Source organism: Peromyscus eremicus, chromosome 19, assembly GCF_949786415.1.
Source record: "Peromyscus eremicus chromosome 19, PerEre_H2_v1, whole genome shotgun sequence".
Classification (NCBI taxonomy): Eukaryota; Metazoa; Chordata; class Mammalia; order Rodentia; family Cricetidae; genus Peromyscus; species Peromyscus eremicus.
Window position 1 is genome coordinate 25,745,398 of NC_081435.1, and position 17,003 is coordinate 25,762,400.

General features: G+C 36.9%; 2 protein-coding genes across 14 annotated transcripts in view; one reads left to right on the forward strand and one right to left on the reverse strand.

The window, feature by feature from the left end:
• The window catches only part of Hbegf (heparin binding EGF like growth factor), a 114,302-nt gene extending 104,432 nt beyond the window's left edge, over window positions 1-9,870 (reverse strand). For 4 of the 5 annotated variants that reach the window (XM_059246557.1, XM_059246554.1, XM_059246553.1 and 1 more), the window contains exons 1-2: window positions 9,630-9,870; window positions 9,116-9,206 (exon numbers count right to left, since the gene is read on the reverse strand). The gene's annotated coding sequence lies outside the window, so the exon portion shown is untranslated. The remainder of the gene's footprint in view (window positions 1-9,115; window positions 9,207-9,629) is intronic. The other variant, XM_059246558.1, reaches the window with a different exon arrangement.
• The window catches only part of Ankhd1 (ankyrin repeat and KH domain containing 1), a 116,785-nt gene that overhangs the window by 42,737 nt on the left and 57,045 nt on the right, over window positions 1-17,003 (forward strand). For all 9 annotated transcript variants that reach the window (XM_059246543.1, XM_059246544.1, XM_059246539.1 and 6 more), the window contains exons 10-12: window positions 3,035-3,144; window positions 14,940-15,027; window positions 16,227-16,354. In XM_059246543.1, the coding sequence (XP_059102526.1) occupies window positions 3,035-3,144; window positions 14,940-15,027; window positions 16,227-16,354 (326 nt within the window). The remainder of the gene's footprint in view (window positions 1-3,034; window positions 3,145-14,939; window positions 15,028-16,226; window positions 16,355-17,003) is intronic.

A 17,003-nucleotide genomic window follows, 5' to 3' on the forward strand; every position in this document is an offset into this window, starting at 1 on the left:
GAATACTGTATACATAATAAATCTTTTTTTAAAAAAAAAAGTGAGATCCTGTGTGAAAAAGAAAGATTATTAAACTTACTCTGTTTGGTTTTTTGTTTGTTTTATTTTATTTTATTTTTTTTTTTGAGTCTGAGTCTCAATATATATCTTTGTTAGCTCTTAGCTCAACCTTCTTGGTAGAGTAACTGGCTTAAACACATTTTTTTTGAAATCTTGAAACTAACTGATTCACAGTTGCTACATAATCTCACCAAGCTAACCTAGCTAGCATTCAGTGATTAAACCTGGAGCCCCTAGCATTACTTTATGTTGTGTCTCAGTTGACTCTTATATTTGGCACCTGTTGCTGACTTCAACGCTATTATTTAAAGTTTTATTTATGTGCATGTATTTGCCTGAGTGTATACGTGTGCACTGTGTATATGCAGTGTCCCTAGAGACCAGAAGAGGGTGTAGGATCCCCAGAACTGGAGTTGGAGTGATTTTGAGCTGTGGTGTTGGTACTAGGAACTGAAACCAGGTCCTCTGCAAGAGCAGCAGGTGTTCTTTACCTCTGAGACCCTTCAGCCCCTAAGTGTAATATTTGTAAAACTTTAAAAATCAATTTTTTTGCAGTTCTACAATGGTTTACTGTGTCTCTAAAAAATAAAGTTAAAAATAGCCACAGTGCTTTTTTTCCTGCTTCTAAAAAGTAGGGTCAGCTGTGTGTGGTAATACACATCTTTAATCCTAGCATTCAGGGAGGTAGATGCAAGGGCATCTATGTGAGTCCAGCCTGGTCTTCATAACAAGCTCCTGGACAGTCAGGACTACATAGAGAGACCCTGTCTCAAGATACCAAAAATACAAAAACACACAGTCACTGAGTAAATGCATAGAGATCTGCCTGTTTCTGTCTCCAGTGTGCATTACCATGCTTGACATGCATAAAAAATTTTAATCTCCAGGTTCTCTGTACTTTTTCATATTTTTTTTTTTCCTTGTGATTTTTATGTGTTGTTGTTGAACAAATGGTGAGTTTATTCTTTAGGCTTCCCAGTGTATATATTTTGCTGATTGTATTTCTGTCATTACACTTGACATATATATGTGTGTGTGTGTATGTATATATATACACATATATGTGTATATACATATATAGATAGATAGACATATATACATATCCCCACACACAGGGTTTTTCTGTATAGTCCTGGCTGTCCTGGAACTTGCTTTGTAGACCATGCTGGCCTCAAATTCACAGAGATCCTCTTGCCTGTGCCATGTGCTGGGATTAAAGGAGTGTGTCACCACCACCCAACTCCTTTTCCCTGTATTTTCATGAATTTAATGGTTAGCTCTAGAAGGAAACTCAGTTGTATTCAGGTAGAATTTTTAAAACTAGGAAGGCCTTATCAGTGATATTTCTATAACTTCTTCCATGGGTATCTGGTTTTTCAGTGTCTAGTTTTTGCTATCTTTTTTTATAGTATCATTCATTAGCCATTATTATAGTTTAAGTCACTTGTATTATGAGAGGTTGCAAAGTAGAGATATCCTAGAATTCTATTATTTCATTCTTGCTCATTAGCTGGGATTTTCTGTAAAAAGAAATCTACCCTTAATCAGAATTTGGTACGAATTCATGTAGCAATAGTAGGATAAAGTTGGACTTGACTTTTCTCCCCCACTTTTTAAAAATTTATTTATTTCTATTTTATGTACATCAGTGTTTTGCCATGGGAGTCAAGTCCCCTGAAACTGGAATTACAGACAGTTGTGAGCTGCCATGTGGGTGCAAGGAATTGAACCCAGGTCCTCTGGAAAAGCAATCCATGCTATTAACCACTGAGCTATCACTCCAGCCCCGACTTTTCTCCTCTTTTATTTATCCGTTTCTAGAAGTAAAGAGATAAACCTCTAGTATCCTTCAAAAGTAACCAATGTAGTTCAGTGGATGGGGGCGAAGGAGTGTTTTGTTCTTTGGTGTTGTTTTGTTTGTTTGTTTTGGTTTGGTTTTTTTTTTTTGTTTTGTTTGGTTTTTTTGTTTTTTTATTATTTTTTTTTATTTATTTTTTTTTATATCAAGACAGAGTTTCTCTGTGTAACAGCTCTGGCTGTCCTGGAACTTGCTCTGTAGACCAGACTGGCCAAAAACTCACAGAGATTCGCCTTTGCCTCCCCAAGTGCTAGAATTAAAGGTGTATACCACCACCATTTGGCCTCTTTGTTTCTTAAAATTACTATCTGTGTGCATATTTGTGTGTGTGTGTGTGTGTGTGTGTGTGTGTGTGTGTGTGTGTGTGTGCACGTGTATGTGTTTGAGTGCATGGCCACAAGTATACCACAGTGTGCATTTGGAGGTCAGAGGACATCTTTATTGAAGTCAGTTTTCTTCCTTCTACCTTTTTGTGGGTTCCATAGATCAAACACATATTGTCAGACTTGGGTGTCACTGTTAGCCTGCAGAGCTATCTTACCAGCCTTTATGTTTAGGGTCCTTTGGGCTTCAGGACTTTTTAGTTGGTCAGGGTTAGGAAATATATATTTTCTTAAACATTTAAAAAATATGTCATAAATTCATTGTTTATATTTCCAATTTAGAACAAGATTTTTATTTAACTTAAATAATTGGTTTTCTTTTAACAAGAAAAATTTCTGTTCTTACCAAATAATTATTTACTTGATTTGTACAATAGTATATAGAGTTGTTTGAGAATACAAACCAATATTGATATCGATATGGATATTTACAGTTTAAATTTTTTGTTTTTGTATCTACTACTTAAGGTATGTTTTGTCAGATGTACAGGCAAATTTTTCTGCTTTAAAATAATTTGGTTTATTGCTTTGTTGTAAGGCAAAACACATTTTTATGAAGTTTAGTTAAAGGAAATAAGAGAAGACAAAAAGGGAAAATACAAATACCTAAACTGTATTTTGGTGGTGTTTTCACATTTTCAATTCTTCAATTTCACCATATTGTAAAATTGGACTAATATAATTCCACAACTCCAGGGTAAATGTGTGATTTTATTTTATTTTATTTTTCTAGGTGCTAATGTGCATGCTACCACAGCAACAGGAGACACAGCTCTAACCTATGCTTGTGAAAATGGACATACAGATGTTGCAGATGTTTTACTTCAAGCAGGGGCACATTTAGTAAGATATTTTAAATTTCAAATATTTGTGCATAAATGCTAATATTTATCCATAGCTACCATTTAGAAAATATTAGTAATGATCAATATTTTGTACCTTTTGAATAAAATAAGGTTTGGTAGTATGGCACACTGTGTAAAGGCCTTGCTGCAAAGACTTGACAACTTAAGTTTGATTCCTAGAACCCACATGGTAGAAAAAAAAGATAACCAGCTCTCAAAAGTTGTCCTCAAACCTCATGTGTGCATGTGGTCTCTCACACACACACACACACACACACACACACACACACACACACACACACACAGAGATTCAATTGAATAAGCCAAGCCTCTGGCCCCCTGGAAGTTGTTGGATATATTAAATGCATTTGGAAATGTTTAATAGAAAATACTGTTTCTTTTCCTAGATATTAGTTTCTCATCCTACCTCCATTTAACCTGTGCTTTTAAAACTGCTATTTATTACATATATCATAAAATTCAGTGATGTATTCACAGAATAAAGTAACTTATCAATTCACTTTGGGTGATTCACTTTCTGACTACAAGCATTTAAAAGCAAAGCTTCTTCTGATGATAGAGTTGAGTGATAGAGGGCCTGCTTGAACATGTGTAAGGCCCCAAATTCAGCTCCCAGGATGACAAAAGGAGACAAAAGCTGATACTGTCAACTATCCTCCTAACAACATTACCATGTTCTATTTTTCCTATCCTTTTATATTTGGCTTTTCATAATATCAAATTAAGTAGCAAATTCATATATATTATAATGCTTAGAGCTATGGAAAACTATAAGCCAGGCAGTGGTGGCGCACGCCTTTAATCTGAGCACTTGGAAGCCAGAGACAGGCAGATCTTTGAGAGTTAAAGGACAACCTGGTCTACATAGTGAGTTCCAAGACAGCTAGGGCTACATAGAGAAACACTATCTTGGGGTTGGTGGGAGGTGGTATCTCTAGAAGTTATAAATAATACAATGAATAGTTATAATAGTTGGCATGAGACACACATAGCTAGAAATATAGAGAATTTTAGTTAGTTTCACTTATTTTGGTAAATGAATACAGATGCCTTTTATTTCCATAACAGACATTGTTAGAAAAATAATTGAATTAAGTAGGTATATAATATGGTTATACTATTATCATTTCTACTAATACTAAATACTGTAATGATAATCATTATTCATTTTGGTTTGTTGAGACAGAGTTTTGCTGTGTTTTCCTGGCTGGCCTGGTGCTGTGTAGACCCAGACTCTTGTCTTAGCCTATCACAAACTGGGATTATAGACTGGTACCACCACCACCCTAACGTTCATTCCTTTTCTTTTTTTTAATATATATTTTTAAAATTTAATTAATTACTATAGTGTATGTAATTGTATAAGTGCCATAGCAGACATGTAAGGTCAGAGGGCACCTTTTGGAAGTCAGTTCTCTCTGTCATGGGATCTAGGGATTGAACTAGGTCATCAAAAGGACAAACACTTTTACCTGTTAAGCCATCTTGTCAGGTCACTCTGTGTATGTGTGTGTCGGGGGTAGTGGATGGAGGCCAGAGGTTGGTGTTGGTGTCTTCCTCCATCATTCTCCATCCTTTATTTTGAGGTAGAGTCTCTCAAACCTAGAACTTACCAATTTGGTTAATCTAGCTAGCTGGCTTCCCTGTCTCAGTCTCCCATGTGCTGGAATTATAGGCAGGCCACACCATACAAACCTGGCATCGATGTGTGCTGTGGATCTGAACTCTGTCCTGGGCCTCATGATTATAGAGCAGCCAGATGCTAAGGCATCTGTCGACCTTAGCATCCGTTCTTACACATTAGGATCTGCTGTATCATTTAATATTTTGGGGAGATACATGAGATTTATAACAGTAGATCTCAGTATGTTGCCTTTCTGGATTTTTTCCTTTCTATTGTGTGTGTGTGTGTGTGTGTGTGTGTGTGTGTTCATTCTCTTTCTTTCTCAGGGTGAGGGGATTGTACTGCAGTATGCCCATAGAAGTCAGAAGACAGTTTGCAGGTGGCATTATCTCATTTCATCATGTTGGTTCTAGGAATCAACCTTGGGTTGTCAGCCATGGTGGCAAACATCTTTACCATCTGAGCTATCTCACAAGCCCAAGAATCTCTTCTTAACCATCACACTCTCTAATCCATTTTCTATGCAAGATGATTTTTAAATATATATATCAAATGCTCTGGAGTCATATTATTCTAGGCTGTTTCCTTAATTACTGCAGAAAATTTTAGAGCAGAAAACTGAATTTTAATATATTTTACTATTCTCACCTCTCTCCTCCTGCACCAGCATTAAGTATTGATTTAAATGCTAAAAGTCACTCTACCACCGAACTATGTACTTAGTCTTACTTTTTTTAAAATTCAATTCAAGGTCTCATTAAGTGCTCAGGCCAACCATGTATTTACTGGCAGGCCTTGAACTTGAGCTCCTCCTGTCTCAGCCTCCCAAGTAGCTAGAATTACAGGTCTATACCACCAGAACACATTCTCATCTTTATAGCATACTTTACTAAAACATGTATGACTTGCGCATCCCACCCCCACCCCTGTCCAGGATAGGGTTTCTCTGTGTAGCACTGGCTATTCTCTGTAGACCAGGCTGGCCTCAAACTCAGAGATTTGCCTGCCTCTGCCTCCCAAGTGCTGGAATGAAAGCCGTGTACCACTGTGCCCAGCTCAATGCGTTGGCTTCTTTTACCACAGTCCTCTAGCTCCTCTTCAGTATAACTCTCAAGTTAAAGGTAGAGAACTTACAAAATTTTCATTTTTTTAATAGTATGATTTGGGTTATGAAGTATTAAGACGTCTTTCTCTCTCCCTTGGTCCCTCTATCCAGATCTCCCTCTACCTTCCCCTCTTTTCTTTAAGTTCGGTCTACTAGCTGGGCACAGTGGCGCATGCCTTTGATTCCAGCAATGGGGAGGTGGGGCAGAGCCAAATGGATCTCTGTGAGTTCGAGGCCAACCTGGTCTGTAGAGTGAGATCCAGGACAGGCACCAAAACTACACAGAGAAATCCGGTCTTGAAAAACAAACAAACAAAAAAGTCCAGCCTACTGTGATGTCAAGTTTTCCAGGCTTCCGTGTCCAACCATTTTATAGTACAGAGTTTTACTAATAAGAGGTATTAAGTCATAGTTTCTAAAGGACTTAAATGACAGTCACTTCATATTAGGTGGCAACGTAGTGTCAGCTAACATACTTAGAGATGTTTTGATTTGATGTCTTATATTTTCAAACTGTGAAGATAATTCTCTTTGCCTTTATTGTGGTGTGTTGATTTCAGTACTAAAACAGTACTTATAAAGGAACTATATGTTGCTGTAGACTTTCCTTTAAATGAATTTTCCAACAGAAGTAAAATGGAGTAGGACAGAGAGCAATATATAAATTGAGTAAATAGTCTATTCTTGTTTCTTGCTCCTTGGCCTGTCTTTCATTTCTAGATTTATACTGTACTATACTACTGATGGGGGATTTCTGTATTTAAAGAGTTTATCCCATAGTAAACAACTAACATAGATACTAGAACTAAATACATTAATTTCCTATTCATTAAATGAGATTTTGAGATTCCCTATAGCACTTCATTTGCCTGCATTGTCATTAAAGTAGTCTACTAAAAGAAAGAAATGCCTGTGGGGGGCATCTTACAATTCTGTACATTGAACATTGGAAAAGTAACAAATTTTAATCATTTCATCAAGTCACTAATTTGAGAAATGTTCATGCATATAACCCTAGCACTCTAGAGACTGCAACAGAAAGATTTTTGAGACAGTTCCAAGCCATCCGAGGTGCATACTGCATTATAGCCTTATCTGGACTATTCTGTGAGACTGTCTCATAAAACAGACAAATCAAATCAAAACAAAACAAAAAACACATCTGCCTCATTATTCTTATATGTAAAATGAAATGTAATACCATCTTCTAGACTATTTGGTCATGTAAATTTTGCTATTGTCATTAAGAGTTTCAGAAGAATTTCAAAGGGAGACAGTACAGTGTAGTAGAAATGCCTTTTCTTATGCTGGGAGATAGTAAACTTGGGTCATGTTTTGTTTCGTCTTGTCTTGTGATTTGGTCTCATGTTGTTACCCAGGCTATCCATGAACTTGCCATGTAGTAGCTAAGGATAACCTTGAAGCTCTATTACTCCTGCCTTGATTTCCTGTGTATGTGATCTAGTTCAGTTTGTTGAATTACTGCCAAATATACCTGGGGCTTCAAGTTTGATCCCCAGCACAGCATAAACCAGGTGTCAATACACACACAGGAACTCAAGACAGGAGCATCAGAGTTTCAAAGACCTGACAAATTCAGGGAAAGCTGAGTAACGTGAGACCATATTACAATACAAGACATACAACTTGGATTCTTTTTTTTCTTAAAGATTCATTTTTATTATTTTAAATTGTGTATGTGTGTCTTTTAGAGCGGAGTTAGATGCAATTATGAACTGCTAATGTGGGTGCTAGGAACTGAACTCTGGTCCTCTTAATCACCAGGCCATCACTCCAGCCCAAAATCAGAAATTAAGAGAAGTTTAGAGTTTTTATCTGAATAAATCACTTAAAGTCTCTAAACTTCTCTTAATCTTCTGCCTTTCTTTCTTTCTTTCTTTCTTTCTTTCTTTCTTTCTTTCTTTCTTTCTTTCCTTTTGTTGTTGTTTTTCTTATGGTGTTTCACTGTGTAGCTCAGTCTGGCATCAAATTTCTGATCCTCCTGCCTCAGTTTTCTAAATGTTGAGATTTTAGGCGTGTGACACTATACCTGAATCCCCTTTCTTTATCTTTTCTCCCCCGCTCCCCCTCAGAGATCCACCTGCCTCTACCTTCCGAGAGTACTGAGATTAAAGGCATGCACCATTACTACCCAGCTAAGATTTTATTTTTTATTTTATGTGTATAGCTGTGTTTTGCCTGCATGTATGTTTGTGTACCATGTGTGTGCAGTGTCCACAGAGGCCAGAAGAGGGTGTTAGATCCTCTAGAACTTGAGTTTCAGTTGGTTGTGAACTGCTATGTGGGTGCTGGGAATTGAATCCTGGTTCTCTGCAAGAGCAGCAACAAATGCTTTTAACTGCTAAGCCATCTTGCTAGCCATCAGCACATTGTTTTTAATGAGGTGTTTAGACCAAATGAATTTTAGTTAAGTGGCCGGAGCAATCTGTTTTTATGATTTGTAAAGATCATGTTAATCCAGTTAGTTACCTGTCTGCTGGCATGGATGGGGTATGTGGTCCTAAGATGCAATACTTGAAAAAAAAATGAATTTTCAAGGTATAAATTATTACTGGTAATGGTGGTAAGTGTTATATAATTGTTCTTTTAAAAATCTGTGGGTCTAGAGTAATGGTCTTACAGAGGACCTGAGTTTGGTTCCTAGTACTCTTTCTTGATGGGTGGCTCACAACCACCTATAACTTCTAGGAATCCAACACCCTTTTCTGGCCCCCTCAAGCACCTATACTCATGAACAGACCTTCCCACCATATACATAATTAAAAATTAAAATCCTCATATGTACTAGGTGTATCATATAGCACATTATTTTTTAATTTACTTATGGTGACTGCTTATCAACATGTTTTATAGAGTTTTATGTGTTGTAATAGATAAGAGTTGTTAATTCCTAAAATACACAATTAATACATTGTCTATTTCAATAAAAAATGATCTAGTATTAAAAATTCAAATCATGGGCTGAGGCACTAGCTCAGTGGTAGAACACTTGCCTTGTTTATGGATTCTTTCCTAGCAACACAAAGTGAAAAAAGGTAAATCATCCATCCCAAGTTTTTTTTTTTTTTTTCACTTACAGTTTCATACTACTTAAATAGGTCAAAGAATTAGGAAAGAAATTTTTTTTATGTCATTATTGATTTGGAACATAATTCCTTAGGTTACCTATTGTTATTTACAAATAATTAGTTTACTCACAGTTTCCGAGTGTTCAATTCATAATTGTTTGGTCTTGTTTGCTTGATCAGAGCATCATAGTAGAAGCACAAGAGGAGGCTGCTCTTCACTTCTTGTCAGATAATAAATGAATAGAAGTTTTATTTTTATATCCATACTATTGTATATCTGTACCTAATATACTTTGCTTATTTGCACTAATACTGAACACAGAAAATAAACTCAGGTCAATGTTTAGTATGTGGCTTTCTAAAACTGTCTTATCTGATATTTTTATTTTATTAGCATATATTGTACACAATAATGAGTTTAATTAGGACATTTTCACATATATATAATGTGTTCTGATCATGTTTACTCCCCCTTTCATTACCCTCTCTTATCCCTCTCCCACTTTTCACCGATTTCCTTCCTCTTCCCAAGTAGTCCCTCTTCAATTTCCATGGATTTTGTTATTTTCTGTGACTCAGTGAGTTTAGTTAGGATTATTACAGGAGCTTAGGTGAGGTTATTTATGGGAGCATGGGTAACTTACCAGTAACTACACCAGAAGAAAATGTCTCTCCCTCCCCCGGCAACCATTAACTGCCTCTAGGTCCTCAGAGAAGGATGGGGCCTTGTGAGGCCCTACCCCCAATCAACTGTTAACCGCCCCTCCCCCTTCCATGAGGGAATGTTGACAACTCAATCATGTGTAGGTCTTATGCAGGTAAGCACAGCTGCTCTGAGTTCATGAGTGTGATGGTTTTGTCATGCCCCGGAAGACAGCATTCCATAAGACTCTACCCCTTCCTCCAACTCTTACATTCTTTCTGCCCCCACTTCTGTGATAATTCCTGAGCCTTGGGGTTGGGGGTGAAGGGTGGTACCGATGTCATTTAGAGCTGAGCATTCAACAGTCACTTATTCTCAGCACTTTGCAGTAACACCAACCACAGCAAAATGAAGCTTATCTGACAAGAGCTGCCAGAACAGCACTAATTTATTGACATAAATGTAGTTTTTTGGTTTTTTTTTTTTTGAAAATGTGCATGCCATATATGTAGGTGCCCCCTGGAGGCCAGAAGAGGCTGTCAAGACCTCCTGGAACTGGAGTTAAAGATTTGGGTGTTAAGAAGAGATTTCTGGTCCTCTGAAAGAGCCAGTACCCCTTTTAACCACTGAGCTATCTCTCCAGTGGCTCAGCATAAATATTTAGAGGGCAATTTGACTATCCACAACATGTCCATTTAGTAAAACAGCAGTATTTTTTTCTTCTGTAGAGCTTGTAACCAGCATGGAGTTTTGAGTAGGTTTTTGTTTTAAAGACAATCCTCCTGCCTTCTAGAGTGCTGGGGTCATAGGCTATCTGAATTCTAGCTAAGAAATTAAAGGACTTTGCTGACTGACAGAATCTTCTTCAATTTAAAAATATTATGATGTCTGAATGAAGAGATTTGCATTGCTAGTGGTTTATTTCCTTGGCATTATTTGTATGTGGTATTAAAAGAAATCTCCCAGAAGAATAAAGTTAATTTTGGTGAATCTCAAACTTAAATGAACAACCTTCTACTGATGTTAATGTCTTAATTAAATATCACAAGAAAATACACATGAAGTAGATGAAATCTAGCTGGTAAATGACTCAGCTCAAATACAAGAACATTTTCATAGCCAGGTATAGTGGAAATCTCTGCACTGGGTGGGCAATAGGCAGGCAGATCTCTATGATTTTGAGGCTAGTCTGATCTATATAGTGAGTTCCAGGAAAGCCAAGGCTATATAGTGAGGCCTTGTCTCAAAAAAATGTATATATGTGTATATACTATATATGTTTATATATTCAGCTATATAAAGTATATAGAGTAACAGGAGAAAAATGTAGCACACTTTTTCTTTGTGTTAAGGCACTGTCATTTAAAAATGAACCTGGAGTATTTAAAATGAAATTTAGTTTTATAATATAAAAGTATGGCAAGAAATGTCAGTTGGCAGTGGAAATGTGTGTTTCTGACAAGTAAGAAGGAGGAAAAATAGCAGTGATGTTCTTTGTCCATCTTCCTTAATGAACAGCTATAGTTTAAATTGTTTAAAGTAGTAGATACAATGAATATTGTTACAAATTGTGTTGACTTTTCTAAGGGATGTAGGTGCTGACTACTAATGGTATCAAAAGTATATTCAAGCTAGGCTTGGGAGCTTATGCCTGTAATCCCAGTATTGAGGGGGCTGAAACAGGAGGATTGCTATGAATTCAAGGCAGTTTGGTCTCTACAAAATGAATTCAAGGCCAACTGGAGTTATAGTGTGAGACTCAAAACACCAAATGATAATAAGCATATTATGCTCAAGATTGTTTTCTTTTGTTTTTGTTTTTGGTTGGGTTTTTCTTTTTTTTTTCTTGTTGTTGTTGTTTTATTTTTTAATTTTATTTTATTTTTGGTTTTACAAGACAGGGTTTCTCTGTAGCTTTGGAGCCTGTCCTGGAACTTGCTCTGTAGACCAGACTGGCCTCGAACTCACAGAGATCCACCTGCCTCTGCCTCCCAAGTGCTGGGATTAAAGACATGAGCCACCACCGCCTGGCTCAAGATTGTTTTGATACCTGTATTTATAAGACTGGGGGTGCTGATGAATTTGTGTTAAAAGTTGTTCTTGTTGGTTGCATATAATAAACATGGTAAATATTTATATAGTCTTTGTTTAATGAACCATACATTTTAAGTTTAAATGAAGCCAATAAAAGGAAATAAGTGTATAGGTAGATGATTTTTGTCTGTTATTTTTTTGTTTTGTGTTGCTTTTAAAATTTTTTACATTTATTTCTTGTGTGTGTGCATATATGCACATTGTACTTGTGGAAATCAGAGGACAACTTGAAAGAGTCAGTTGTCTGCTTCCACAATGTGGTTCCAGGGATTGAACTCAGGTCATCAGGTTAAGATGCCAGCACTATCTAACTGGCCTTCTGTTGTGTTTTTTGAGATGAAGTGTCAAGTAGCCAAGGCTTGCCTCAAATTCGTTATGCAGCTGAAGATGATTTTGAACTGATTTGTGTGCCTCTACTTCCAGAGTGCTGGGACTACAAATATGAATCATGGAAACATAGCTTTGAGATTAAAGTTAGACTTAAAAGATAATAAATAAAATGTGCAATGTAGGAAAATAAGAAAACAATTTGGATATGAAAACTAAGAAATATCCTCTGAGGCATTTGATGTCTTCATATGTGTGTGGCTTGACTGGAAATCGCAGAGGATTAGGGTATCTACCTGCCTCTGCCTCCCGAGTGCTGGGATTAAAGGTGTGTTCCACTACCACCTGTCATGTATATATTTTTTTAAATCTAAATTGCCAAGAATGCTAGTTGCCTACATGTAATTTAATGTAAATTCAAAATTCATCCTAAAAAGGGATTATTTTAGAATTATCTATAGTTGCTCATTCTCTCATAACTTTGAGATGAAGTAAAAATTATTACCTAATCTACATGTTACAATTAAAAAGTCAAAGAAAACTTAATTTTTATCAGTAGTTGAAGAACAGTATATACAATCTGGATTTTATAGCCACTTGTTTATCAGATATAGTAGGGTGTACTTGTAGACTTAATACTCACAAGGACTGAGACAGAACAATTGCAATTTTGAGACCTGTTGACCCTGTCTCAAAATAAAATTTAAAAGAAAAAAGTCCTTTTGGATTGGAATTTCTTTTGCTGTAATCCAGTTTATACTTTCCAATAGGCTGATAATCCACACTTAGTTTTTTTTTTTTTTTTTTCAAGTTTTTATATACTTTATATGTGTTCTGTATGTCTGTGAGCCACTTTTGTGCCTGGTGCCCCTGGAAGCCAGTAGAGGGCATCAGATCTCCTGGAACTGGAGTTCTAGAAGCTTGTGAGCCCTCCACCTCCCCATGTGGGTCCTGGGAATTAAACTTTAGTCCTCTGGAAGAACAGCCAATGCTCTTACCTGCTGAGCCATCTCTCCAGCTCCCATACTTAATTCAAAATGTAGATTAAAGTTTTCTGTAACATGAATTGCTAAATGGTCTTATTAATAATAAACCCGGAGCCAGATATTGGGGGTGAAAGCTGAAAGATCAGAGGAATAGAACAAGCCAGCCACAAGTTCTTACTGCTAGGAAATCCTCAGCCCAAGAGAGGTACTTCCTGTATACTCACACTTTATATACCTTTCTGTGCCCTGCCATTTTACTTCCTCTCTCCACCCAGCTACATAATTTCCTCTTTCTGCCCAGCTCTTTCACTTCCTGTCTGTCTGCACAGACTTCCAGACCTCTATGGTTAACTAGTGCTGGGATTAAAGCATGTGCCACCACACCTGGCTCTGTTCCCAGTGTGGCCTTGAACTCACAGAGATCGGTTGAATCTCTGCCTTCCAGAATGCTAGGTAGGAATAAAGGGATGTGCTATTACTGCCTGACCTCTATGTTTAATATAGTGGCTGGCTTTGTCCTCTGATCCACAGGTAAGCTGTACTTGTTAGAGCACAAATAAAATATCACCACAGTTTTTTATTGTGTTCTGTTGATAAAGCACCTATTTTTAAATTTGATTATATGGCAGCTAAGTGACTTTCTGAGTTAATTTAAAAGAATGGTGAAATGAAACCTGTCATCACTTTTCAGCCTTTTCTTAGTAATAAGTCAACTGGACTAGCAGAATTCACATTTATGTACAGAGTATAATTTAAACATAAACCTGGAGGATAGGTAAGAAAACCCTACATAGAAACAAAGTTATCAGCAACAATTTCAGTACTTAGGTGAATGTAGTAAGAGTTTGCCCATTAACCATATAAGCAAGTTCCTTTTAGTGCCATTTGATATAAAGCCTGGTTAGAAGCTGTTTTATCATTCATTCTTGTAGCTGCAAACTTTCTAAAGAAGAATAACGATTTTGCTGCTAAAACTTTTATCTTTTGCCTTTGACTATTCAAGTGTTTCTATTCTAGAAAATTCTGTCCATTGGTATATTTTTGTTCCCATTTACACCTAAAATACTACAATGATTTTCTTTTCTTTTTTTGTGTGTGTTTTTTGTTTTTCCAGTTTCTCTGTGTAGCTCTGGCTGTCCTCGAACTCACTCTGTAGACCAGGCTGGCCTCAAACTCAGAGATCCCCCTGCCTCTGCCTATATTTTGGTAGAATCCTTTAAAGTGTGTGTGTGTGTGTGTGTGTGTGTGTGTGTTCATGCATTCGTGCTTGTATGCATGCATGCCACAACATATGTGGAGGTCAGAGGACAACTGCAAAAGTCTGTTCTCTTCTTCCACCCTTTGATAGAGTTCTTAATGGCTTTAAATAAAGATCAAGATTTTTTTAATCACTCTATGGGACTTTTTTCCACAGTTCATGTGAATGGTTACGAAAAATTCCTTCTTTTTTTTTTGTTTTGTTTTGTTTTGTTTTGTTTTGTTTTTCGAGACATGGTTTCTCTGTGTAGCTTTGCGCCTTTCCTGGGACTCACTTGGTAGCCCAGGCTGGCCTCGAACTCACAGAGATCCGCCTAGCTCTGCCTCCCGAGTGCTGGGATTAAAGGCGTGCGCCACCACCGCCCGGCGGAAAATTCCTTCTTAATCATTGTAATTAGAAAGAACCAAACATTATTAATTTTAGTATCTTTAATGATTATTGTTGGGTATGTGAGGTTGAACTTGCCCATGATAGGTTGTGCTATGTAGTGTAACTGAAATGAACCTGTACATTAGGAGAACTGAAGTGAGTAGTGTAAGTGTCCACGAGTATTAAATCTTCCTTGTTTATCGTATCATTAGTACTAAGTCCTTAAAATAATTATTTAATTAGTTGATGCTGATTCATTTTTCTGTTTCTTTAATAGGAACATGAATCTGAAGGTGGAAGAACACCTTTGATGAAGGCTGCAAGAGCTGGTCATTTGTGCACTGTTCAGTTTCTTATTAGCAAAGGTAAAGCAAGTTCAAGTGGCTGTTACTATGCAGCAGATGGATAACTTTGGGAGTTCTCTTATGCTTCTGTAACTAAACAGAACACCTAGTCATACCCAGCAACAACCCTGCTCATATAATCAGAATTGCCAGGAATAGGAACATATTGAGTACTGCCTTTCTAAATAATTCCATTGTCTGAATTTATTCTTAAACAACTTAAAAAATAATCTCATGTTGCAAGAACAGTCAGCCAGGCGTGGTGGCACACACTTTGATCCCGGCACTCAGGAGGCAGAGGCAAGCCTCTGTGAGTTTGAGGCCAGCCTGGTCTACAGAGCAAGTCCCAGGATAATCAAGGCTACACAGAGAAATGTTGTCTCAAACAAAATAAAACAAAAAAATCACATTATTGTCTTGTCTTTCTCAAAAGGTTGTTTTTACTCAATTTGGGATTATGTTTAGTTGAAAATTAAATAGAATACAATAGTAGTTTGGGGTTTTTTTTTTGTTTTTTTTTTTGTTTTTTTTTTTTTTTGTCCTACATACCTGTGGTGATATTTTATTTGTACACCCCAATAAAACTTATCTGGGGATCAGAAAACAGAGCCAGCCACCAAATTAGACACAGAGGTCAGACATGGTGGCACACACCTTTAATCCTATCACTGGGGAGGCAGAGATCCATTTGGATCTCTGTGAGTTCAAGGCCACACTGGGAACTGAGCCAGGCATGGTGGCACACACCTTTAATCCCAGGAAGTAATATGGCAGGACACAGAAAGGTATATAAGGTGTGAGGAAACAGGAACTTATGCTCTGAAAGCTGAGGGGTTGGTAAGGTGAGTTTGGCTGTGGCTTGTTCTGTTCCTCTGATCTTTCAGCATTCTCCCCAATATCTGGCTTTGGGTTTTTTATTAAAAGACCTTTTAGGATTCGTGCAACACATATCAGTTTGGAGTCAGAATTAGTAGTTACCAGGGTGGGGAGTAACTGAAAGAGTGCACATGATAAGATTCTCTGTATGTGGATAGTGTTTTAGTTCTTGATCTGGGTTCTAGTTACATAGGTGTGTTTACTTTGTGAAAATTTTCAAGCTGTATGCCTATATATAATTTGTACATTGTTTTGTATCTTTATCATACCTGAGAATCATCTTTAAATGATAGTATAAACTAGCTAGATTTCACCTTTGTTAAAAATACTGTTTTTCTTTAAAGGTGCCAATGTGAATAGAGCTACAGCCAATAATGATCACACAGTAGTGTCACTGGCATGTGCAGGGGGCCACTTGGCGGTGGTTGAACTACTCTTGGCTCATGGAGCTGACCCTACTCATCGACTCAAGGTATTCTACTTTTGTTATTTTATTTTTGTTGGGTCTTTGTGTGTGTGTGTGGGGGGGCGCGACTGGGTTTCTGAATGTAATTTTGGCTGTCTCTGGAGCTCATTATGTAGACCAGCCTGGTCTCAAACTCAGAGATCCTCCTGCCTCTGCTTCACAAGTGCTGGAATTAAAGGCATGCAGCACCACACCCAGCCCAAGTTATTTTACTTAACTATAGCATATGAGTAATACTAGCTGATTATGATAACAGGATTGTCAATAGGTAGGCTGGAGCAGTACTGTTGTCAGTTCAAAGCCAGCATGGAGGAAATACTGAGACCTTTTTTTTTTTTTAAAAAAAAAAAAAAAAAAACAAGCAAGCAAACAAACACAAACCACCAACTACTAAGTTATATTATTATTAAAGGTATGCTTGATCTCTTAGTGCTTAATATTAATTACTATTAAATGAAATTTGAACTACTTATGATGACAGTATTTGGAAATCCAGAGCAGCAGGATTGCCTTGAGTCCAAAGTAATTTTTGGGCTAGATAGCAAGACTGTCTCAAAACCTGAAAATAAAATTATTACATTTGATTTTATATGTCTTACTAAATAATTTTATCAGATTATAAGAATAAATTTATAAAGCATTAACTATGGTCAAT